This window comes from Bubalus kerabau, chromosome 1, assembly GCF_029407905.1.
Source record: "Bubalus kerabau isolate K-KA32 ecotype Philippines breed swamp buffalo chromosome 1, PCC_UOA_SB_1v2, whole genome shotgun sequence".
Taxonomy (NCBI): domain Eukaryota; kingdom Metazoa; phylum Chordata; class Mammalia; order Artiodactyla; family Bovidae; genus Bubalus; species Bubalus kerabau.
In genome coordinates, this window is record NC_073624.1 from 183,337,927 (window position 1) to 183,362,004 (window position 24,078).

Genomic DNA, 24,078 nt, shown 5'->3' on the forward strand with positions numbered 1-24,078 from the left:
GTCCCCTTGTCACAGTGGCTCCAAAGGTGCGTCACTAACACGTGATCCTGAAAAGAGGCCTGCGGACGCCCCATGTGACCCTCAGACGTGGGGCCTGACGAGACACTGGAACTAAGACACGTGGCAGTGCGGTGATGGGAGTGCTACCCACAAGGCAAAGGGCGACAGGCAGGATGGGGCCCACAGGGATTTCTCATCCAGCCCCACCCAAACTGAGCCAGTCTTCCAATAGCACAAGCAATTCCCTGTAAACATCTACATCACAGATCTCCAATAGCTATTTTGGTAATTTAAACTACACAAAGCACAGCACAAAAGCACAAGCATTTTAACCACTTACAGATCTTTGGGTTGACTTCTGTGCCTCTTTTCATCCTGAGAGGGGAAACGTGTGGGTAGAGAAATAAAGGGGGGAAAATTAATTTGAGCAAGAGTGAGACAAAACCCCAAAGTATCAGTTAATGATTGCAGCACCGTGGGACAAGAGAATTGGAAAATCTAGGCAGGTCTACAGGCTAGAGATGAGGCTTCAAAAATTTTAACTCAGTTCCCTAACGCCTACAAACAAGAGTTGGTAGATTTCCTGTAAAGGGCCAAAAAACAGACATTTTCAGGTTTCCAAGCCACAGACTTGCATCACAGCTCCTCAACTGTACCACTGCAGCACAAGAATAGCCAGAAACATTACATAAGCGAAATGGCATGGCCGTGTTGCAATAAAACTTTATGAAAACAGGCAGAGGGCCAACTTTGGCCTGTGGACCACAATTTACACACCCCTGTCCTGGGATAGCTCAAAGCAAAAGGGACTGTTAGAGCCATTTTGCTTATGTCAGTCCAAATGTCTATAGCTGCATCTGTCATTTGGTCAGGAGTGAAGATGTCATACAAACAGGCACTGGGACAGGAGTGGGGAAGTAGGTGACAACGCTCAACTTTGGAATCCAGTATGGGAAAGAGACAGAAGTAGGGATTCCCAACTTGGTCACCAACTCATTAAACACAGCTGAGCCCACATACAAAGACTATCTTTCTGATATGCTGCTGACCTTTATAAAGAAGTATACACACCGATTAAGTCAATAATTAAAAAAAAAAAAAAAAACTAGACAAAGTCAAACTTTTGGTCCTTTTGTCCTTTTCTGCCATGAGATAAGAGCGCTGGCTGTGGGGTCTGAAGCTCCTGCCAGCTGCTGTCTGAGGAAAACGGATGGTCTGACACCACCGCTGAGATATCTCTAGACCTGAAGGGATCCCAGGCAAGTGCTGATGATTAAGATCACGAGTAATCAGAAAAGATGAGACAATAAGATGTTAGACAGAACAAGCTGGAGGTGACACACCCAAAGATCACGTGCCACAGAACAAGCAAGGGTGCCCACTGGAAGCGAGAACACTCAGGACCCAGGAAGTCTGACCTCAGGCTCTGCTCCCTGGATCTCACAGAAAACCAGAGACAATCTTGGGACCATCCTGGTTTGGCTTTTCTTAGAGCAAATTGCTAAGGAGCTTAATAAGATCCCTGTGCTGTGACCCCCAGCAGATGTAGCCCAGTCCCCTGGAGTTTACAACCCTGTGGATAACCTCACCATCTGAGGTTTCTATACAGGCCCACCCCTGGGTCAGTGAACAATATTTTAGGGTTTAAATATGTTAACTAAGCTGAACTGTGGAAGCTGGCGGGAACGCGAGGAGCTAGACTCAGAACTCAGGAGACTGGTCGATAAAGCAGCACAAGCATGATGACACGTGTATCTGGGGTGACACGTCAAGCCTTCTCAGGCCAGAGGCTATGAAGAGAAGCTGGTTCCACACACATCTTAGTCCAGGCACACACAGGCCCTTGCCACCATTACCATAAATAGACAACTGAACGTTCACTACGTATCAGGCACTAACATGCAGCGACAGCTGCCAACCCCGACAAGGAGGGGCAGGTCACCTGCCCAAAACCATCCCAGGGCAGGTAGGGCTGGATTTCAACGCACAGCCCTAACCCATGCCATTTCTCCCAACCAACTGGGAACACAAGGATCGGTTAGAGATAAGTGATACGAGTCAGTCTTTACTTTGTCTTCTCCTTCATTCATTTCAGCCTGAGCTCCTCCAGGCCTCACATCTCTGTCTGGCTCCTCCTTAGCTTTCTGTTTAGGTGTCCTGTCACAGAAGAAAACACAGTCAGCTAAGGGAGCCCATCACTGTTTCAAGAAGCCACAGTGAGGGTTTACACGGTTCCCTCCCCCAAGTCAGAGAGCATGGATGATTTTTCTCATCTGAAGGGCAAGTTTTCATTGCAAGAAACCCAAGAGGGCTTTGGTACTTCAGAACTTATGATCTCAGAAGTGCCACCAACACTTCATGTGTTGCTGAGACACGCCGCAGTTTAAAAACAAGAGACAAAAGGGCTCCCCTGATCCCTGATAACCTGATGGGAATCCTGCCTGTGGTAGATTCCTGTGCAGGTTTGCTAGTGGGCTGAGGTGACATCTGAGAAGTCTTTCCCTCCTTCCACCAGGGCCCAGGCACTTGGCTCAGGAGTTCTGCCCGCCCCAGACTCAGGCCCAGTCAATACCTGCTTCAGTCCATTGCATGTCAGAGGCTGCTTTCCACTGCCGCCCTCACACACTGCCACTGCTGAGCGCACGCCCCAGCTGGCCTAGTCCTAGGGCTGAAGCAGGTCTGCCTGGCCAAGATCAGTCAATGGCCACTGAGCCGCAAACATATAAGCTCAAAAAGTGCCTACTGTCCTGAGCCGCTGAGCTCTGGGGCAATTTGTCACACAGCATCTTCACAGCTACAGGCAAGAGACAGAGCTGCTCAACGCTCTTTAAACACCACCTAACAAACTGCTTCCTGTATGAACACCAGTAAGGACAGACCACTAAGGACAGGCCAGCAGTCAAGGTCAGGTAAATCTCAGTTGACCTCAGCCTACACTGTGGCTGCCTGACCTTCCAAGAACAGAAGTTACCCACACATTACACGTATGAACTTAATGCCCTGTCCAATCCATAATTTTTACTAGAACACTTAATTTTGGAAGTAAATTTCACAAAGCACAAAAGGCATGTTAACTGTACTTACGGTTCTTTGGTTTGACTTCTGAGTCTCTTTTCTTCCTAAGTGGATGGGACAGGGAGGCAAAAAAAAAAAAAAAAGACTAGTTAATTTCCCCCCGTTTGATTCTAATATTTCTATTAAAGAGCTTTATGGAAATAAAATACCTAAATTGATCCTATAGTCTAGCTGGTAAGAAGGAGTCTCTTCTTTTCAGATAGCACTTTTTTTTTGGTGGGGTAGGTAGGCAGGAAGTTAAAGAACTCTTAGATTCTGCTGTTTAAGATGGATTTGCGGGCAAAATTACTGTTACTTGTCAGGATTAAGTGTTGACAATCTCCTTGATAACTTTATCAAATGAGAATCTAAATAAAGGAATGAAGTAGTATGACCAATCGGAATAAGAGCTCCATCTCAAACATGGACAACAAATCATTTTGAGTTTGAATTTAGAGAGCTAAATGCACCTCTCCAGAATTCAGCCTCAGGAACCCCTCACACTTTGTGAGGAGATCACAGGTTGGTGATGTAAACAGAAAAAACACATGGCAGACTCTGCTACTGCAAGAGGGGATCCCGGGAGTCTGGCCATAGACAAGGGATTTCAGTCAGCCCTAAATCCTTCTTTGGAGGATTTGAGCCAGTCTACTGGAACCGCTTGTTCTCAAACGATTTAACATATGTCCCAACTGTAACTGCTGCTAACTTTAACTAGGATCAGGGTAGGGAAGTGATCAATTAAAGGCTAGCTTCAAGTACCAAATGGTTCAAGAATTATCATGCATCTTGGTTGATTCCGCATTAGGACAAAATAACAGACACCCATTTTTTAACAGGCTCTCAAGGACACACACCACCCATGGGAGTTGCTAAGAAAATTCTCATCAGTGTGGTCATAAAACTTTTGGGGATCTGAGATTGTTCCACCACCTGGGACCAACCAATGTCAGCCTTTTACTGCATGGGGCAGCGCTGTCTCATGGAAAAGCTCCCACTTTCAGACCCCCAATTCCTTCTTCTACCCTCCCAAGCTCCTGGGGTGGGATTTGGTGGTACATCTGTATTTTGCAGAACCTTAAGCCCACCCTGATTTTACAAAGGAGCCACAAGTCTGGGGAAAGGACTGGTCTGATCTCAGTTAAGAATGCAGCTTTAATCCTGGATGATGCTATAGCACTTTAGCACCTTGTGTGTCTGAAAGTGAGATCTCCACCAAGACCTCATGAGCAACCAAGATGTGCAGGCGAGGGGAGAGGCTAAAGCTGTGTGACTAACTGATCAAGTAGCAGAGGTCCAGGTGACTTCTAGGCCTATCAGTGGTTTACTGTCACCAGAACCACATAAACACACCTTCCACATAGAGAAGCAGCAGAAAGAGGAGTTTGAAGAGCATTTTTGCTAAAGTCAAGGTCACTGTGATCATTAGTGAAAGTCATTCTGTTCCTACATGCTCTCCACGCCCTGATCCCTCTTCCTAGAACCAATGGGGACTCTGATTCAGGTGGAAGTGACAAACACGGAGGTGACCAGGCTTTACTTTATCATCTCTTCCTTCTTCTTCCATGTGTGTTCCTGGTCTTACTCTTCCTGGTTCTTCTGCAGGGAGCAGCCCAGCAACTCTATCAAGCAAGATAACACACCCTAAGGATGACTTTCAGAGACTCCTCCCCTGGAAGCAGTTTTCAAAAGGGCTTCCTTCCTCCCCCCGACCACCAAAAGCCAATCTTCATCTCAGTAGCCCTGAAAAGTACATATTACGTTAACATTTAATATTCAATACAACCTTTAGACCTACTTCTGGTAACTGCCAGTTGCCCCCCACCCCAATTCACTCTTTGCAAGAGAATTCAACCTGGATCACAAGGTTAATAATCTGGCTGCAAACTCAGCGTCCTTAAGCTATCTATGATCACCCTGGCAACTCGCTAGTTCTTCCTTTTAAAACATTTCAGAAAAGTAATTTCAGGAGTCAAGATTACAAATTACACAGAATAAAAAGGTATAAACTCTTACCGTTCTCTGGATGTAACTCGACGTCTCTTTTCCTCCTATGTGGAGAGAAGGGACGAGAAGAATATTTATTTCAAAAGAAGATCAAAACCAAAAGCACGAGTCAAAGTGTTAAGTAAATACATTTGATATGGTTAAATACAGGCTTCCCAGGTGTTGCTGGTGGTAAAGAACTTGCCTGCCAATGCAGGAGACAAGAAATATGGGTTCGATCCCTGGGTCAGGAAAATCTCCTGCAGGAGGGCATGGCAACCTACTCCAGTATTCTTGCCTGGAGAATTCCATGAACAGAGGAGCCTGGAGGGCTACGGTCCAGAGGGTCACAAAGAGTCAGACACATTTGAAGCAACTTAGCATGCATGCATGCATGGTTATAAACAGGGGTTGGGGGTAATCTGGGTTTGGGGAAGATGTGGGCAACTGTTACTCTGGTGTTGAGGTCCCACCAGCCTCAAAACAAAGGAGAGGCCCAGGAGTTGACCCAGCACACGTCCGCACAACTAGAGGTTGTCTAGTGATGCTACATGAAGTCAAAGATCCACCTCATGTCAGGGATTTGTTAATGTTAGCAAAAAAAAATCAACCCAGTAATTTGGGATTCCCATCAGGAAGTGATGATGACAACCTAAACTGGACACCAGCTCTTCGACGAACAGCCAGGACACTGCTTCCCTAAGTTCACAAGACTTGCCATTTCCAGGATATCTGTAGTTATGTATTTAAACAGGATAAAAATATTGTGGTGATGAAGCAGATATCTTGTTTGAGGTGGAGATTACAAGAATCCACACACACATACATCTGACTATGCATGCAGAGTGAACAAAGTCTGTAGATTATACCAATGTCCATTCCCTGGTTTTACGGTTGTATTATAGTTGAGATGTTACCACTGGAGAAAGTTGGGTAAATTACACAGAACCCCTCCATAATATATTATATGGAGTTAATCTATGTGTGTGTGTATTATATATAAAATTCTGACTGCAAATTGCTTTCAGACTTGAGCTACAACATCAACACTTCCCTGCGTCTGCAGCCTATTGGCCCATCATGCATATTTTAGACCTGCCAGTCTGACATTGTGTGAATCAGCTGCTTAAAATAAATCTCTTTATATACAGAAATCATTGACTCTATTTCTCTGGAGAACCCTAATACAGATTATATATTAATATAATACAGTACTATGTATAGACATACAATCCAAAACAATATATTAGAGACTGACAAATGCTCGCCTCTAGAAGGAAAGACAGGAGGGAGGGGCGGGAGAGGGATGGACAGAAGGGTGGGAGTACCACTCCTTTGTACCCAATAGTACTCCTTTGTACTGTTTTATCAAGTGTAGGTAATACTTGTTTTAAAAAAAAAAAACATAGTAAGATCGCAAAACTTTAAACTGGGGGACTTCCCTGGTGGTCCAGCAGTAAAGAATCCGCCTTTTAACGCAGGGTTCAATCCTTGGTCAGGGAACTAAGATCCCATACACCGTGAAGCAACTAAGCCCGCGGGCCACAACTAAGACCCAATGCAGCCAAATAAACAAATAAATAAATTTAAAAAAAAAAAAAAAAAAAAGACACTTTAAACTGGCTGAAGTATAAGGTTTTGACCTTATTTGACTTATTCAACCAATACCATCTGATATCACTGGTTTGGTGCACTAGGACTCTAGCATGTTGGAATAAACCCTATTCCTACAGGGGTTCATCCTTGAAGTTCGCAAGGCCTCACACACACCACCAGTGAAACAGCTTCCTACTTGGGAAAGAACACCCTGGTTAATTTCTTTAAAAGCAAAAAGAAAAGGCTATGTAAGCCCTCCAAGATGTTAGAAAGGGGAAAAAAAACAACTTAAACTGGTACATGTGTTGTTTTGTTTTTTTTAAAGTCTTATCAATATTACAAGAGCCAGCTTGCCCACAACATGTTCTCCTAGGGGGCAAGGGACTTGGCCACATGGCTTAGACAAGACGTGTACCCTGTCTCGGTTTCCCACCGTGAGTGGGTGCTCTGGCTAAACCTAACTATAGACACCTGAATAAGGGTCATGAACGGTCGCATATAATTTTCAAGAATAAGACAGAAGAATGAGCGTGTCTTATCAAGTCTACCTCAGTGATACCGGGCTCAATACTTCTCACCTAGGGCAATTTTGCCCCTCTGAGACATCTGGGAGAGACCAAAAGTGATTTTGGTTGTCACAACTGGGAGACAGAAGGAATGTTACTGGCATCTAGTGAGTAGGGGTCGGGACCTTGCTAAACACTCTACGATGTACAGGACTGACCCCTACAGCAAAGGTTTATTTGCCCCCAAAAGTCAAAGCCTTGGCTGAGACATCCAGCCTTAGAACAAACCACAGATATTCATCTTCAGCAGGTAACAGGCATTTACTACCCACCCGAAAGCCTACAGACTTCCCAAATTACACAGCCAATCCTGTGGCAGAACTGAAACAGACAGCATGTGGCCAGCTGGTATCACCTAGATTTGCCCCTTAAGCCACATGGGACAGCGCCAGAGGCATTGTCTTCCCAGAGGCCTTTGGCAAGCCACCAGTTTTCCAACCTAAAAAGTCTAAGCAGCATTATTACAATGCACATAATAACATGACAATTCTGCTCTTATTGAAAAATTAGATGTGGGAAAGGAGCTTATCTGATGTCAGAAGCAAATGCTTTAAACACATCACCTCTGCTGGTCTGAACATCTCATCTTGCCAGGTGGAGAGGCAGGAAAGTAGACAGGAGAGAGCAGACTCAAGCTATGGACCTGCTAAGCCCTCGGGTCTCATCATGATACACTTTGTACTGCCCGGGGTCCAGGGATACGTTCTAACACCTTCTTAGTCACTTCTGGTCCATAGACAGACCAAGCGTAAATTCACAGTTAACGGAAAACGTACCAAAATAAGGCAGAGTTAAGAAACTTAAACGCGAGCCCCACCTGGTCTTTTTCTTCATCAAGAGAATCGTCTGACTTCACTTTTTCAGGTTCTTCCTCGGGTTTCCGTTTGGCAGGGCTGTCACACACAGTAAAGCCAACTGTTAGCTCAGCCCAACCCTAGACCCAGTGGCCACGAAGCAACTTACTGATACATTCCTCCCTCTGTGTGGGAAGATTCAGGGCATGGACTCCCCCTTCCCTCCAAGGAGACGCCCTCATTGTCAGGATGTTAAAGTTTAACGTTTCTTCAAATGACAGGTTTAGAATACCACCATTTTGCAAACCTTACAAAATCATGGATCTAGACTTTGATCAACAGCTGCTAACATCACCAAAAAGACGTGACATGCTTCTGATGGACAGCCCCAGTTCGTCAATGAAGTTTCAGAAAATAAAGCTGGAATCTGAACAAGCCTCTAGACCTAGCTACCAGTTTATAGAAAACCAGAGACAAGTGAACACATTAACCGCCACTAATGATGAGGTCAGCCGGATCCAGAAGCTAAAACAAAACCAAGTTTCTTTAAATAAATGGCAAGAAAATAAGGAATCTTAAAAGGATTAAGGAAGAAGTCAACCAAACTCTGTTAACATATGTGCAAGTGTGAACACTGCTGTATACCTGGTAGTCAGGAGCTATTATACTTTATGAGGCATGAAATTATAGTTCTGTTTTGTCTTCATAAAAAGACTGTTTCCTAAATGTTAGCAACTATAGCAAAATATGAATTAAAACTTGTCAGAGGAAGACCCTGTCATCTAGAAATACAGTATTTATGGATAAGATGACATGTCTGACTTGTTTCAAAGTAACCCAATTGGGGGGATGTGGTGTGTATGGAGTTGTAATTCATTTGGAATAATTCAGTTGGAGCACATGGGGCTGTAGATGAAACGATCACCAGGAGCTGTTAACTGCTGTCACTGGGCCATATACAAGGGGTTCATTTTACTACTCTTGGTGATTTGTGTATGCATATTTGAAGCTTCCCAGAAAGACTGAGGGCAGGAGTAGAAGGGGGCGAGAGAATGAGATAGTTGGAGGGCATCACCAACTCGACTGTCATGAGTTTGAATAAACTCTGGGAGATAGTGAAGAACAGGGAAGCCTGCTGTGTAGCACTCCATGGGGTCGCAAAGAGTCGGACAGGACTTAGCAACTGAACAACATTAACAGTAAAATGGATGAGGTCTTCAAAAATGCTGTTCATGAGTGTCTGATAACAAAATACCAAAGTGAAAACCCAGGCAATGTGGAAGTCAGAATCACTAAATTACATCCTACTAATTCTATATGTGTTTTACCAAAAACAGTTGGCCCCTAAAAAAGGGGCTTGTCCATTCATTATATACTGACCCCCGTGTGAAATGAGATGTGATGGTGGTCTGCCTGGTAGTCTTCCTTGTAATCCTGGGGCTAGAAGAGACTTCAGCTGTTTAAAGAAAAAGAAACAAAAAAGTCACTAAGAATAAAAAAGTTCACAGCAAAGGTACAGTTCTTCAGAATTACCAGGCTGCTGCAGAGACCAGCTTCTGAGGATTAAGAATCCTCCTCTTCTTATTTTCAGCAACCACCATCTTGATAAAACTCACCAAATTAGCACCTGCCAGTTTGCTGAACCATTTTAACACAACTTCTTATATGACAGGCCCAACCCTGACACAGACAAGGAAACAGAACCTTTGCTTACATCATCAGAAGGTGAAGTGGTCAAAAGCCTGACCTGAGCTCAAGTCCCATGCTCTTATTCTTTTAAAAATTTCAGAAGAGTTACTCTGACTACAAACAGGGAAGGAGTCTAAGAATATATGTTTAGCTTAAACAGGCATATAACTTAGTTCTAAGTATCAGTAGATCCTGTTACTTTATACCTCAAATTCAACGATGTTTGGAGATCTAATGCTCTCAAACTTGGTCAAAGACAAAAATTTCTAGTCTACATCGAAGCTAGTTAGAAGTATACACAAGGGGGAATTCCTCGGCGGTCCAGTGGTTAAGACTGGGCACTTGCACTGCCATGGGCCCAGGTATGATCCCTGAACTATGATCCCACAAGCCGAGTAGTGTGGCCAAAAATATATACATATATGGATACACAGGAGAAGGCAATGGCACCCCATTCCAGTACTCTTGTCTGGAAAATCCCATGGATGGAGGAGCCTGGTGGGCTTCAGTCCATGGAGTTGCTGAGAGTTGGACACGACTGAGCGACTTCACTTTCACTTTTTACTTGCATGCATTGGAGAAGGAAATGGCAACCCACTCCAGTGTTCTTGCCTGGAGAATCCCAGGGACGGGGGAGCCTGGTGGGCTGCCGTCTATGGGGTCGCACAGAGTCGGACACGACTGACGTGACTTAGCAGCAGATGGATACACAAGAAAGAACTGATGCCCAGGGGAGGGGGTGGGATGAACCTATGGCGCCAAGTCTAACTGTCCTCCCCTTTGGTGATACCATACTCCAACAAGGTCAAATGAGTCGAATGCTCTTACACTTTGTTTCTCCATCAGACTTGCTTCTCCTGGGTGTGTAAAGTCTGGAGACAGGTTTGGGGGGCTTGCCTTTCTCTGCCATTAGCACTCTGCAATCCTCACCACTTGTCTGGCTCCCGTTCTCTAGACATCCATTCGCTTCCCGACTGAAAGCATGAGCTCCGTTCTCCAAGGACAAATCTTTATTTAAAAGGGATTTGACTTTAGCCAGGTAGCCCTCCTACAGCAGGAAAGGATAATTTGAGTAGCAGTGAATGTAAACAAGTGGCAATGAGAGAATAATAAGGAAACACATGTGTTCCCTTTATATAACTATCAGGTGACATGGGGAGTTGGGATTATTCGGCCTCCCTGGTCACAGACCAGTTACCCGGGACGCCAAGTCTTCCAGACGCCAGGACCCTGAAGACTTACCTCAGATAATTCTTCTTTATGCAATTTGGTTTCCAAATCACATAACTGATTCTTTATTTCTGTCTGCAGAAATTCGTGCAAGAGATTCAGTTTCTCCTTCACACATTCCTAAGGGAAGGATATATGTTTAGAAGTCCCCACACTCTGAAACTATGAACTAATGGACTAAGGCACAGTTACGCTGCTGGCCACATAACAATGACTGAAAGGCAGGCAACGCTGAGTCAAGACATGTTCGTGACATTTCCATTAAGATCATATTACTTATTATTTTTATTTTTTTAAGAGGGACTTCCCTAGTGGTCCAGTGGCTAAGACTCCACACTCCCAATGCAGGGGACCCAGGTTCGATCCCCGGCCAGGGAACTAGATTTCACGTGCCACAACTAAAACCTGGTGCAGCCAAATAAATATTAAAAAAAAAAAAAAAGATCATATCACACCATGTACAGGGTGGTGAAAAATGGGAAGATTAGGAAGTGAAACAGACACATAATGGTATAGTAGAACAAAACTGATTCTGAAAAAAACAGTGTGACCAGGGCAAGTTATAATCTAGACTTGCTGATAGGGAACCTAGATTGGGAAACTTGATGAGTTACCAAAAGCTAACTGATAACAGCCTATTAATATAGCACATTAGACAAAAACATCCAAGTTATCCTTAAGAGTTTAAGGAAAAGAGAGCCAATTCCACTTTGAGCTACATAGTCTATCAGACAGTCACATCTGATAGTAGATTTTGTTAAGGTGGAGATGACCTTACCTTTTCTGTCAAACTATCTCTTTCCAAATCTTTGAGCCTAGGGGAAGAAAAAAGGGAAGAAAGAAAACGCTTGTTAAGCAACACTGTTCATCTATAATACCACAGTTTAAAGAACTTTGGAAATAACTTCAACACGGATATTAGAAAATACAATGGTTCCCCCCGCTCAATGTGTAGAATGCCCCACTGCAAGTGCCTACATACACATTAAGAAGTCATTTGCAATCTAAGTGAGCTTCCCTTTTTGCAGGGTGTTTTTCTGATAGTGGAAAGGGATAATACAGGCACTCTATAACAATGTTATTTTAAAGACACTGGCGGTCCAGTGGTTAAGAGCCTGCACTCCCAATGCAGGGAGCACAGGTTTGACCCCTGGTCGGGGAACTAAGATCCCACATGTTGAACAGTGCAGTCAAAAATTAAGATTAAAAAGAAAAAAAAAAGGCACTGGGAAAGTGGAAGCATAGTTGGGGTCCCTCCCAAGTTAAGTGACCAACAGGTGGTCTTCCTCCAGTTGGACCAGACCAAGAGTCCATAGAAGGGCATACAGGGGTTAGAAAGAGTGAACCAGGGCAACCAGAGGGTGCGGGAACAATCAGCTAACACCCCCAAAGGCCAGCATGGGTAGAGTGGGAGTGGCGGCACTCTGATGAGTAGGAAATGGAAGTCGGGGTCGCCTGGGGCAGCACAGGGTGCCCCACACACAAGGAAGAGAGAGGAAGTCAGAGAAGCTGGCTGGCGCCTCGCCCAAGAGCCCGTCCTTGTGAGCGTTTGTGCCTAGTCGTTCAGGCGTGCAGAGCTGTCAGGAGCTTCGCTGGAAAAATCATGGTCTGACTTGATTACTGAAGATGAATGTCTTGCCTCTTTTCGGGGGAAGGGAGCAAAGAGAATAAAGGAACAAGAAGCAAAAGACACAGAGGAAATGGAGAGGCTGTTGTTCCTGGCTTGGGCAGTGTTCCTGTGGGCAGAGGGGTGAGAACAGGTCCAACCAGCTAAGCCAGCGTCCGTCAGCAGAGGGGGGATGCCCTGGGCAGGGAAGGACTGGGCCTCCACCAAGCGTGGGTCCTCCCTTTGGGCACCCAGGCAAGGTACTCGGTTACCACCAACCTAAAGGGCAGGAATAGAGCTCTCCCAAACCGACCTTCAAAGAGGGAGGGCAGATGTAAGCAGCACAGACAGGAATGTGAGTGACGGGCTCTGCTGGACTAGTGACAGACAGTGGCTACTCCGAGTGGGTGAGGATCCTGCTTCTAGCTGCAAACATCATCTGTGGGTGCTTCCTCTGCGCCAGACCCTGTTTCAGGCAACGAGCTGAGTGCTGAGATGTAGGCACTGCCAGGCAGGGGCCTCCTGGCTGGCGCTGGATGCTCAGCAGAGGTCTGGCTATAGAAGAGACTGAGCAGGGGCTTCCTGGTGGGCCAGCGGCTAAGACAATCACGCTTCCACTGCAGGAGGCATGGGTTTGATCCCTGGCCAGGGAACTGAGAACCCACAATGCCACGGAGCACAGCCAAAAAAAAAAAGATAGCAGCCTACCAACAGAGTGGTTAATATGCTGTGTATCACATGCGTTGTGTAATTTGGACTCAAGATTCAGAGTCAGGCTTTCCAGAAGCATGTGGAGTCCCTTCCAGGCAAAAGTCATTCTATCCGCAAAGCAACTCAGGTCCTGGGAGAGCCTTAGTTGAGGACGACTGCAGATCAGGTTGCTCAGAGCCAGAGGCGCACACACTGCTGCCGGAGCACCACAGCCACCCACCTTCAGTCACCGTGCTCACAAAACCCTGGCAGGACACAGCTCCCACCTCAACTGGGTCACCTCGGGCGTCAAGGACAACGCTCAGATGGAAGCCCATCAAGGGGCCCTTTGCCCAACGCTGACAACGCCTACATCTGGGCAGGAGACAGATCTGCGGGTCGGAATTTTTTAAATCTTTCCTATTGAAGTGGGATATTTAGCTTGGCAGGGAGAAACAGACCTTGGGGGTATCTCAAAAGTCTCACCCTGTGAAGCCTGATGCCCAGGCTTTCACTGGAGAGTTTATCCCCATCCCAGTAAATCTGGCGACACTACCTCCCATCTAGGTTCACAGCCAGGAGGATGAGAAGCAGATATGAAGGACCAAGTAGAGTAGTCACAGAAGACAGCAACATTACATATATATACATATAAAACCTTAGCTCCCTTCTGGTCCAAGATCCCATGACTCATTCCTAGCTGCTTCCATCAGAGCAGTCCTTGAAAGGCAAAAAAGATATACGTCGACCACTGTGAAGGCCAACAGAGTTTAAGTCTGAGGCTTCTGAAGAAAAAGCATATAAATGGCAACAGGAAGGAGGGACACAGAGAAGCTGAGAGCTCAGTGGGAACTGGGCAGAGGAGCTGCCATAGCAGGGCAAGAAACTCACATGAGTCAGGCCAACACAGGGGAAGAAAGCAAATCCTGAGAGGAGCTGGGTACCTGTCTCAAGGAGGTCAACAATGTCAAGCTAAAAAATCACAGATTTTCTCCACAGTTAACAAACCCCTGGAAGAGTCATGGGGGAGATAAAACCCAACAATCAGTCATGTTTTAGTGGGGGAAAAACAAAGTCAAGATGGCAGAAATATACAATATGTATTAGTTTAAAAGAGATAAGGTGTTAAATCACTCTAACATCCTAAATTGGGCTTCCCTGGTGGCTGGATGGTAAAGAATCTGCCTGCCAATGCAAGAGACCTAGGTTCGATCCCTGGTCAGGAAGATCCTCTGGAGGAGGGAATGACTAGCCACTCCAGAACTGTTGCTTGGAAAATCCAATCGATAGAGCCTGATGGGTTACAGTGCATGGGATCACAGAGTCAGACATGACTGAGTGGCTAACTCTTGACATCCTAAATCAGAAACGCTGATCTGTAACATGGTTTCACAGCAGGAGCTGAGAACATCCTGGAGAAGTTACAAAGCTCTGTTAATTGTGCCTTCCGTAACTGGCTGCATGGTGGGTAGTACCGGAGACAGTATTTGTGGAGGGAAGGATAACAGACCCTCTCCCCCAATTCCCCAGAACCTGTGAATATGTTACCTTACATGGCAAAAGGGACTTCGCAGATGTGATTAAGGGTACAGCCCTTGAGATGGAGAGGGTATTCTGGATGACTCAGGTGGGCCTTATCAAATCATTTAAATCCTAGGAGCAGATAAAGTTCCCAGCTGCATTTCAAGTGATGTGACTACAGAATGGTCAAAAAGATGTGACGTGAGAACTGGCTTTGAGGGCTTAAAAGATGAAGGAAAGGGGCCACGAGCCAACAGATGATGTAGCCTCCAGGCGCTGGGAACAGCTTTCACCCTATAGCCAGCAAAAGAAGAGGAACCTCAGTCCTACAACCACAAGGAACTGAATTCTGCTGACAACCTGAGAGAGTAAGAAACGGATTCTGCCCTAGGGCCTCCAGGAAGGAAGGTAGCCTGCTGATGCTTTGATTTTAATCCAGTGAGACCCATACCACATTTCTGACCTACAGAATCAGAGGATAACAAATATGTTTTATTTAAGCTACTAAGACTGCAGTAGTTTGTTATGACAGCAGTTAAAAACTAATACAGTATACCAGAAAGGCAGAACTTTTTGGTAGGGAAGAAGGGAGCAGACCATGAATTTTAGGAGTGAAAGACAGTCCAGTGAATCTACGTGGCTATTTAACAGCTAGAAATTAGAACTGGCTCTCCAAAGAGGCATCTCTGGCTGGTACTGTTCAACTGCCGAAGGCAGAAACCCTAAGACTGGAGGAAAATAAGGGTCCAAGAATTGAAAAGAAATATGGGGGAGATCAGGACAGAAGCTCCCAGGTAGTAAACAGCATCAGCAAAGTCAAGAATACAAAGAATTAAGGAGAGAAAACCATCTTAACTGAGGAATGGCTGGACACCTGGCACAAAAGCTAAGCTAAGGTGGCAGCAAAAAGAACAGGTCCAGATGAGTATACAAGAAGCCAGGCAAATAGGAAAGTTGGAATGATAAGCAGGCATGGGCTGCTATATTAGTATCTGCCTTAGGATCAGGTTTGCAAGTTGGTAATTCATTAATAAGGTATGTTCCTCCCCCCCTCCATAATGGAAGTGAAACATACAGCTGCCACGTGATAAGCAGGGAAGCAGATTTCTGTGCAGGTGCTGCTCTGCCACGTTTACCTCTTTCAGCTCAGTCTTCACAGGGCCCTGGTGTGGTGGGCACCTCTGTCCCATTTTAGAGATAAAGCATCAGGAGGTTAGGCTACTTGGTCATATAGCTGGCAAGTGGCAGGCTGGGCTTTGAACCCCAGGAGTCTGCACGTCTAGAATCCTACTTCAGGGGAGAACTAGAGAAGTCAGTTATGCCTTCTGTACCTACTCAGGAGCCACAGACTGGTTAAGAACTTGAAGATCCACTCTAATCTAATCAGAGTGGTTAGCAGATAGGAAAGCTGTCATAATTACAAAGGCTGAGTCAGATTTGTGTGAAGAGGTGTCTAGTATTAGTATGTCAATTCAGGCTTCACTGAAGGTGAAAGTCTAGCAAGCAGGAATCCGAGTCTACTGGATTCTAAGCTGCAGATGCAACCAATGAGGCAAACATGCTTGGATGACAAGTGACCATCAACTCCAGACTGCAGAGGCAGCATGAGGGGTATACTGACAGAATTTAACCCCTTCTCATCGCAGGGAAAGGGGACTGTCTTTCTGAGCAGTCTAGGGAATGAATGGACAGTAGCCACCATGGGGAAGGAGTCAGGTGCAGCCCAGCCTCACACTGGTGGCTCTGCATGGTCTCAGGCCCTAAAGACCTAAAGGATAACCTGAATGGCTTGTAAGAAAAAGAAGGGCACAGGATGAGTCAGGCAAGTGGATGGCAGTCCTGGACTTCAAGTCATCACATGCGTATGGGGCAGGAAAACCTCCCGCTCCAACTTATATCCTAAGAGGATAAGTTTCAAACTTAGAGAAAAAAGACCAAATGGCAACAGAAAGACAAGTGGGAAGACTACTGCTTTTTCTATACAAAAGATGGTGGCTTAGAGAGTAAGAAAAATCAAGTGGAAAAATGTGGCTTGTCCTGAAAGGCCTGATTTTTAGAAGACTTAGGACATGTGCATGCTAAGTTGCTTCAGTCGTGTCCGACTCTTTATGATCCCATGGACTGTAGCCCGCCAGGGTTCTCTGTCCATGGGATTCTCCAGGCAGGAACACTGGAGTGGGTTGCCATTTCCTTCTCCAGGGGACCGTCCCAACCCAGGGATTGAATCCGCGTCTCTTATGTCACGAGCACCACCTGGGAAGCCCTGAACTTAGTTTTTACACTTAGTTACACTTTAAAAACTCCAACACTGGACTTGCCTGGTGGCGCAGTGGATAAGAATCTGCCTGCCAATGCAGGGACACAGGCTCCATCCTTGGTCTGGGAAGATTCTACAGGCTGCAGGGCAACTAAGCCCGTGCGCCACAACCACTGAACCTGTGCTACAACGTAGAGCCTGAGTGCTGCAAATACTGAAGCCCGCGCGCCTAGGGCCTGTGCTTCGAAAGAAAAGCCACAATGAGGAGCTTGCACACTACAACAAAGAGTAGCCCCTGCTTGCTGCAACTAGGGAAAGCCCACGCACAGCAACCAAGACCCGGTGCAGCCGTAAGTAAATGTACAAATACCTAAACATTAAGAACATTTTCTAGTATCATCATACAGGTAATGTAATGGTATGAGTCTTAAAAGAAGCTGCCATATAAACACAAGTTAGCATAAGTGACAAGAATTCCTCAGTGAGGACTAGGCCTAAATTTTGTTCCTATTCTACTAGATTTAGTATAATCCATAACATGAGGTACCTAATTTTCATGAATCAAAAAGTTATATCTCCATTTACAAGGTGGTATAAGGGAACATTTTAAAGGGAATATTGAATGCCATGTTTACACCTGTATTTTAGATGCTAAAATTCAAAATTTAAGAAAAGCTGTTGAGAGGGTCACATAAGGTGACAATGTCAATGATCTGAGGCAGAAACCTAAGCCTACACTGGGCTTCCCTGGTGGTCCAGGGGTTAAGATTCCATGTTCCCAACGCAGGGGGCATGGGTTTGATCCCTGGTCAAGGATGGATCCCACATGCCATGAGGTGTAGTCAAAAAATAACCCAAAACGAAAAAAAAAAAACCCCTAAAACCAGACTCTATACCTAACAGTAGGCAATTCTAGTTCAAGGTAATATGGAACCTAGGGTGAATGATGGATTGATGGATTGTAACACTCACCTAAGAACATTCAAATTCAGCCAAACAGAACACTTGCTCTGGCCCAATAAAAGCCCTCACAGAAGGGAAAGGTTTTGCCAAGAAGCAGATTTTAGCAGAAATCTTTGCTTCCTTACAGTTAATTCCTAGGGCAACCACTCTTGAGAACAGTTGAAGATTAAGTGAGATCATGTAAAGTGTTCTATAGAATTAGCAGAACTGAAAAAAAGCAAGTTAGATTAGTCAAGAATGCTGACATGGGGGCCTTTATGTGCCAGGCATATTCTCATTTAATCCAATACCAGTTTAAAGCCCATGTTAACTGTCCAAGTCCACAGACGCGACTTGTTTATGAAACTTGCCCAAGGTCATGGATGGCTCAGTGGAGGTAGCACTCTCACCATCAAGGTAAAGAAGGCTGAGCCCAAAATCCCCGTCCTGGGTCTAAAATGAAGTGAGGCACTTTCATAAATCCATTTCCACTTCAAGTCATGTTTTATCTTGGGGGAGATGTATAGGGATTCTTTAGTAAGGCACATCACCCTCTAACTGTGGCTAAGAAGTGGTCTGACACCTGGGAGGAAGATCCAAATACCTGCTATCACCTACTCTCCACCTTTCAAAAGCCCAAATCAGAACTGGTCTGGCACAACTATAGGAAACAAGCAAAGGGAAATAGGGAAATGGCAAAATCAGGTTCACAAATCTGGTTGGAAGCATTCAGGGCTGGTTCCCACATTGTTGTAAGTGAGGTTTGCAGGTTTCCAAGAGTGAAACTGATGCCCTTCACCAGCAAGAAGCCTAGGGTGCACACTGGGCTTGCCTGAAGATCCATGTGCACAAAGTAGCTGTAGCTGCACCCCCAATATTAGCTGCTGCCCCCCTCACTCCCCTCCCCATGCATGCACATACATACGCACACATACATAAGGAAACCAGCCAGTTCTCCCTAGCAAGGCTTCCTTGATGCCCACGGCTCAGATTTACTGAGAAACCACTCAGTTTTCACGCTGCCCAGCCCTAGCCCTCACTGAAGGATAAGGGGTCCTTCCAGAATGCTACTACCCTAGCCATATGAGGTGATGGAGGGAGCCCCCCAAGGAAGACAGGGCTCGCAAACCTGAGCCGGCCGCGCCAGGGCCCCGACCGGCGGCGGCATCTGTCTCTGGAGGCTGCCATCGGGATGCTTGGCGTGGGACGCCGAGAGAATCCCCCCAAATACCCTCGGGGACCAGGCCAGCCCAACCCCCTCGAGTGGACCGGGCACCGGAAGTGGAGGCCGAAGTGCCCGGGCCGAGGGGTATCCCGAGGCCGCAGGCTGCCCACTTCCTGCGCGACCAGGCTGGCGGCAGGAGCTGGGCCCGAGGCTGCTCCGGGAAGGGGCTCTCCAAGGAAAACCCAAAGCTTGCTCTACTTTGAGGTCAGAAGAGACCCCAAGTTTCCAGTCACCAGGGAACTGGGGGGGTGGGATTGGCCCATTTTGGCGCCAAACGGCCAGGGGCGCGCGCGACCGGAAGTGCCACCCTGCCCGCGCCAACTGCCGCCGCGCGCCGCGCCAGCCCACGCATGCGCGCCCGTCTGTCAGCGGCGGCCACGGGCTACCCCGAGGGGAAATGACCCCCACCCCCACCGCGGTGCCACCCACCCAGGTTCCCGGTTCCCCGCGACACCTACCGCCTGCGGACGTCGTCAGGCAGTGAGAAGGCCCGGGAGGCCAGCGCAGGCACCCGCGCCGGGGCGGTACGGGCAGGCATCTTGGAAGGTGCAGCAGAGGCGGCAGCAGCACAGGCAACCCTGGCTTTTCGCGCGGAAACCGACGGGGAGGGGCCGCGAGCGGAGGCGGCGCGTACCATCCCGGCCCAGGCGTGGGGGAAGTCGGGCCGTACCACACAGAGAGAGGCTGTACCCTGAGTGGGCGGAGGCAGTGGAACGGGCTCCGCACAGGGGTCGCGCATGCGCGACGGAGGAGCGCACCCCTGCGCGGAGCAGTGGATTTGTCCAAGCTCCTCCATTTGCTGCGAGCCTTGCCTGAGACATTCATTCATTCATTCTTTACCCGCATGCTAGGCATAGAACGAGGAACATCCCCAGGGCACTATACCCTGTGGGCTCTAAAGTTCAAGTACTCATTTCCAATCCCACCTACACTATATTTGCTCACTATAACTACCTTGGGCAGGTCACTTGGACCCAGCCTCAGTTTCCTCATCTGTGAAAAGGAGCTAACAGAACTCACTCTAGAAAGTGTTGAGGACGCACGAAGGATCTCACAGTGTAGGGAGACCTGGACCACTTCCACAGCCTGTGTACTTAAAGAAGCATCAGAACTCGGGCAAGGATAGTCTCTTCAATACATGGTGCTGAGAAACCATATATCTACACGCCAAAGATACCCAGAATGCGAATATCTACCTGCGAAAGGATAAAATTGGACCCTTGCCTTACACTACATATAAAAGTTAACTCAAAAGATGGATTAAAGACCTAAACCTAAAACTGTGGCACTTCTAAAAGAAAGTGTGTGTGGTGGGGGAGGGGGTAGCTTCACAACATTGGGCTTGAAAATGACCAAAACCACAGGACACAAAAACTAAGATAGAAAATGGGACTATGTTAAAGTGAACTCATGAAAATTAAAGTGAACTCATGAACAGCAAAGGAATCAAAGTGAAAAAGCAACCAATAGAATGAGAGAAAAATGTAGGCAACCCATGTATCTGATAAGGGCTTATCTAGAATATATAAAGAATTCCTACAACTCGAAGACAATTAGAAAACAGGGGACTTGAATAGAAAGTTTCATAAAGTAGATACAGATGGACAAAAAGTATATGAAAAGAGGTTCAATATGACCAGTCTGGGAAATGCAAATGAAAACCACAATGAGATCACCTCACATGCTTTAGGATGGCCAGTATCAAAACAAAAAGTATTGGTGAGAACATGGAAATTAGAACCCCCTTGCACTGTCAGTGGGGATTTAGAATACTTATGTTGCTATAGAAAAGTGTGGAGGCTCCTCAAAAAATTAAAATAGAATTATACAGGTGCACTGGGATGACCCAGAGGGATGGTATGGGGAGGGAAGTGGGAGGGGGTTCAGGATGGGGAACACGTGTACACCCGTGGCGGATGCATGTTGATGTATGGCAAAACCAATACAATATTGTAAAGTAAAAAAAAAAATAATAATAATATAAAAAAAAGAATTATATGAACAGCAACCCCATTTCTAGATAAATATTCAAAAGAACAGGAAATACGATCTCAGAGATATTTGCACACCCATCTTCTTAGTAGCAGTATTCACAATAGCCAAGAGGTGGAGGCAACCCAAAGGACAGGATAGATGAATGGATAAAGAAAATGTGGCATATACATTATGGATGTATTAAATGGATAATTCAGCCTTAAAAAGAAAAAAGCAATCCTGCCCTTTTACAACAGCCTGGGTGAAACTTGAGGTCATTATGCTAAGTGAAATAAACTAGTCACAAAAAGACACACTGTGTGATTCCACTTAGAGGTATCTGATTTAGTCATCTCATAAAGAAAGAACAATGGTGGTTGCCAGGGGCTGGGAGGAAGAGGAAAAGGAAAGTTGTTCAATAGGAATAGAGTTTCAGTTTCATAAGATGAAAGTTTGAGATCTGCTGCAGAACAATGTGCATATAGTTAGTAATGTACTGTATACTTAAAAACAATTAAGATGATAAATGCTATGGTTTTTTATCCCAATAAATAAATAAATCATCAATAGGATAGGACTACATTTTTTTTTAAAGTACTTTATCTGCCGCAACGTAAGCATCAGAGTGGAGTTCCAGGTTACAGTATACATTTACATTTTTGTGTTATGCAATTTACAAGTGAACATATTTGTAAACATGCACATAAACTAAGTTCCCCCAGCAACTGGCGGAGAGCTTCCAGAAGTGGACCTCAGACCCTCTGGTCGCCATGGGTTACCCACTTCAGGGCAGGATCCAGGAGAACTGAAATATTAGGAATAAAACTAATACTATTAATTGAATAGTTAATCAGCACTTCCATACTTACTGTACCAGGATCTTTAGGAGTTATTTAGCCCTTTACAGGCTTCCCTGGTGGCTCAGATGGTAAAGAATCCACCTGTAATGCAGGAGACCTGGGTTCGATCCCCTGGAGAAGGGAATGGCTACCCATTCCAGTATTCTTGCCTGGAGAATCCCATGGACAGAGAAGCCTGGTGGACTACAGTCCATGGGTCTCAACGAGTCAGACACAACTGAGTGATTAACACACACTCAGTCCTTAACCACCATAAAGGGAGGTTTCAAGACCCCTTCGCTCCCCCATTTCCCATGGCCTAGGAGATTTGTCACAAAGGAGGCTGGCTTATCCAAGATCACAGGCTCAGAACGCAGGAAGAACAATCAATCCAGGTGTCTTTAACTCCAAAGCCTAAATGTGTAGACCTGTCAAAAGCCAGCATCTGGGTCCCTAACCCAGCTTAGGAAAGGGGGCGCTCATGGGATGGGGTAGGGAGGGGAAAGAGATAGATGAGCAGACTTGCTGTTCAAGGGCCTCGAGAGCAGCTGCACTTATTGGAACCTCCCTCTCAGGTAGATTCTGTTTGTAATCCCTTTGCCAAGGGATAATTTGACCAATTACACATATGGGACAAGGGTTCAGAGACAAAGACTGGCCGAGGTTCCTGGTGGCTCAGATTGTAAAGAATCTGCCTGCAAGGCAAGAGAACGGGGTTCAATCCCTGGGTTGGGAAGATCCTCTGGAGAAGGAAATGGCAACCCAATACAATATTCTTGCCTGGAAATCCCATGGACAGAGGAACCTGGTGGGCTGCAGTCCATGGGTTGCAAAGAGCTGGACACAACTGAGCAACTAACACTTTAACTTTCACCCAGCAAGTTGGTATCAAAGCTGCACCTTCAGCCCAGCTGATCTGTTCATGTTGCTCAAAAGCAACCAGCCAGGCACCATCTCTTAATTCCTCTCCTCCCCTCACCTGCTGGAGGTGAGCAATTTGTTGCTTCTTCCTCTGAAATACACACAGGACTTTCTGTGTAACCCAGACTGCCATCATCTCTCACTTGTTCTATAATAGCAGCCCCTTCCCCAATCTCTCAGCCCACTGCATCCAGAGGGCATTTTCAAACACTTTTAATGCCCTTTTCTTTCCCACTAGAATCTTACAGAACTTTCTACTGCCCTTGAAATAAAATGTAAGCATTTAACTACCTTTACAAGGCCCTGGAAAAGGAAATGGCAACCCACTCCAGTATTCTTGCCTGGGAAATCCCATGGACAGAGGAGCCTGGCGGGCTAGAGTCCACGGGGTCACAAGAGTCAGACACGACTTTATGAATAAAGCACCACTACCACAAGATCCTGCCATGATGCAACTCATTTCCACCCCCTCAATGAGCCCCAGCTTCGCTGACCCACTTTCAGTCTTTCAAGCTCTCAAGTGCCAGTGCCCCAGGGCCTTTGCTTTCAATGTCAATGCTGCCCAGGCTACTCTTCTGGAAGATCTACAGCTCAAAGGTTGCTGCTACCCACAGGATCCCCCGACCTGTCCACTCATCTGGAAACAGCCCCTCACCCCCGCCTCTCTGTTTTATCTTCCTGTGGCTTCGTGGTGCTTAGCACTGTCACTGACTCTTTTCTGTCTGTCGTAGTCTTCCTGTTCCACTAGAGTAGAGCAAAGGTTGACAACTTTACTATGAAGAATCAGATTGTATTTTAGGTTCTGCAGGCCATATGTTCAGTCAACTCAACGCTGCCTTTCTAGCATAGAAATAGCCATAGACAATACACAAATGAATAGTTATGCCTGTATTCCAATAAAACTTTATTTACATTAAAAAAAAACCTTAATTTCCAAAAACTTGCTGGGCCAGATTTAGTCCATGGGCCTTAGCAAGCCAACCCCTGCAAAAATCATGAGCTCCAGGACTTCCCTTGTGGTCCAGTGGTTAAGAATCCACCTGCCAATGCAGGGGACACCATTTTGATCCCTGGTCTGGGAAGATTCCAGTGCTGTGGGAAAACTAAGCCAGTGCACCACAACTACTGAAGGCTACATGCCCTAGAGCACATGCTCTACAAGAGAATCCACTGCAACGAGAAGCCTGA

General features: G+C 46.1%; 1 protein-coding gene across 3 annotated transcripts in view; it reads right to left on the reverse strand.

Moving 5' to 3' along the window:
- Positions 1–24,078, reverse strand: part of DNMT1 (DNA methyltransferase 1) — a 77,661-nt gene that overhangs the window by 23,701 nt on the left and 29,882 nt on the right. For 2 of the 3 annotated variants that reach the window (XM_055544288.1, XM_055544279.1), the window contains exons 1-11: positions 19,615–19,801; positions 11,694–11,730; positions 10,928–11,035; positions 10,514–10,733; positions 9,377–9,452; positions 8,020–8,095; positions 5,071–5,105; positions 4,595–4,676; positions 3,085–3,119; positions 2,070–2,157; positions 341–375 (exon numbers count right to left, since the gene is read on the reverse strand). In XM_055544288.1, coding sequence (XP_055400263.1) covers positions 341–375; positions 2,070–2,157; positions 3,085–3,119; positions 4,595–4,676; positions 5,071–5,105; positions 8,020–8,095; positions 9,377–9,452; positions 10,514–10,733; positions 10,928–11,035; positions 11,694–11,730; positions 19,615–19,793 — 971 coding nt within the window. In that variant the 5' untranslated portion in view covers positions 19,794–19,801. Of the gene's footprint in view, positions 1–340; positions 376–2,069; positions 2,158–3,084; positions 3,120–4,594; positions 4,677–5,070; positions 5,106–8,019; positions 8,096–9,376; positions 9,453–10,513; positions 10,734–10,927; positions 11,036–11,693; positions 11,731–19,614; positions 19,802–24,078 lie in introns of those variants that run through there. The other variant, XM_055544295.1, reaches the window with a different exon arrangement.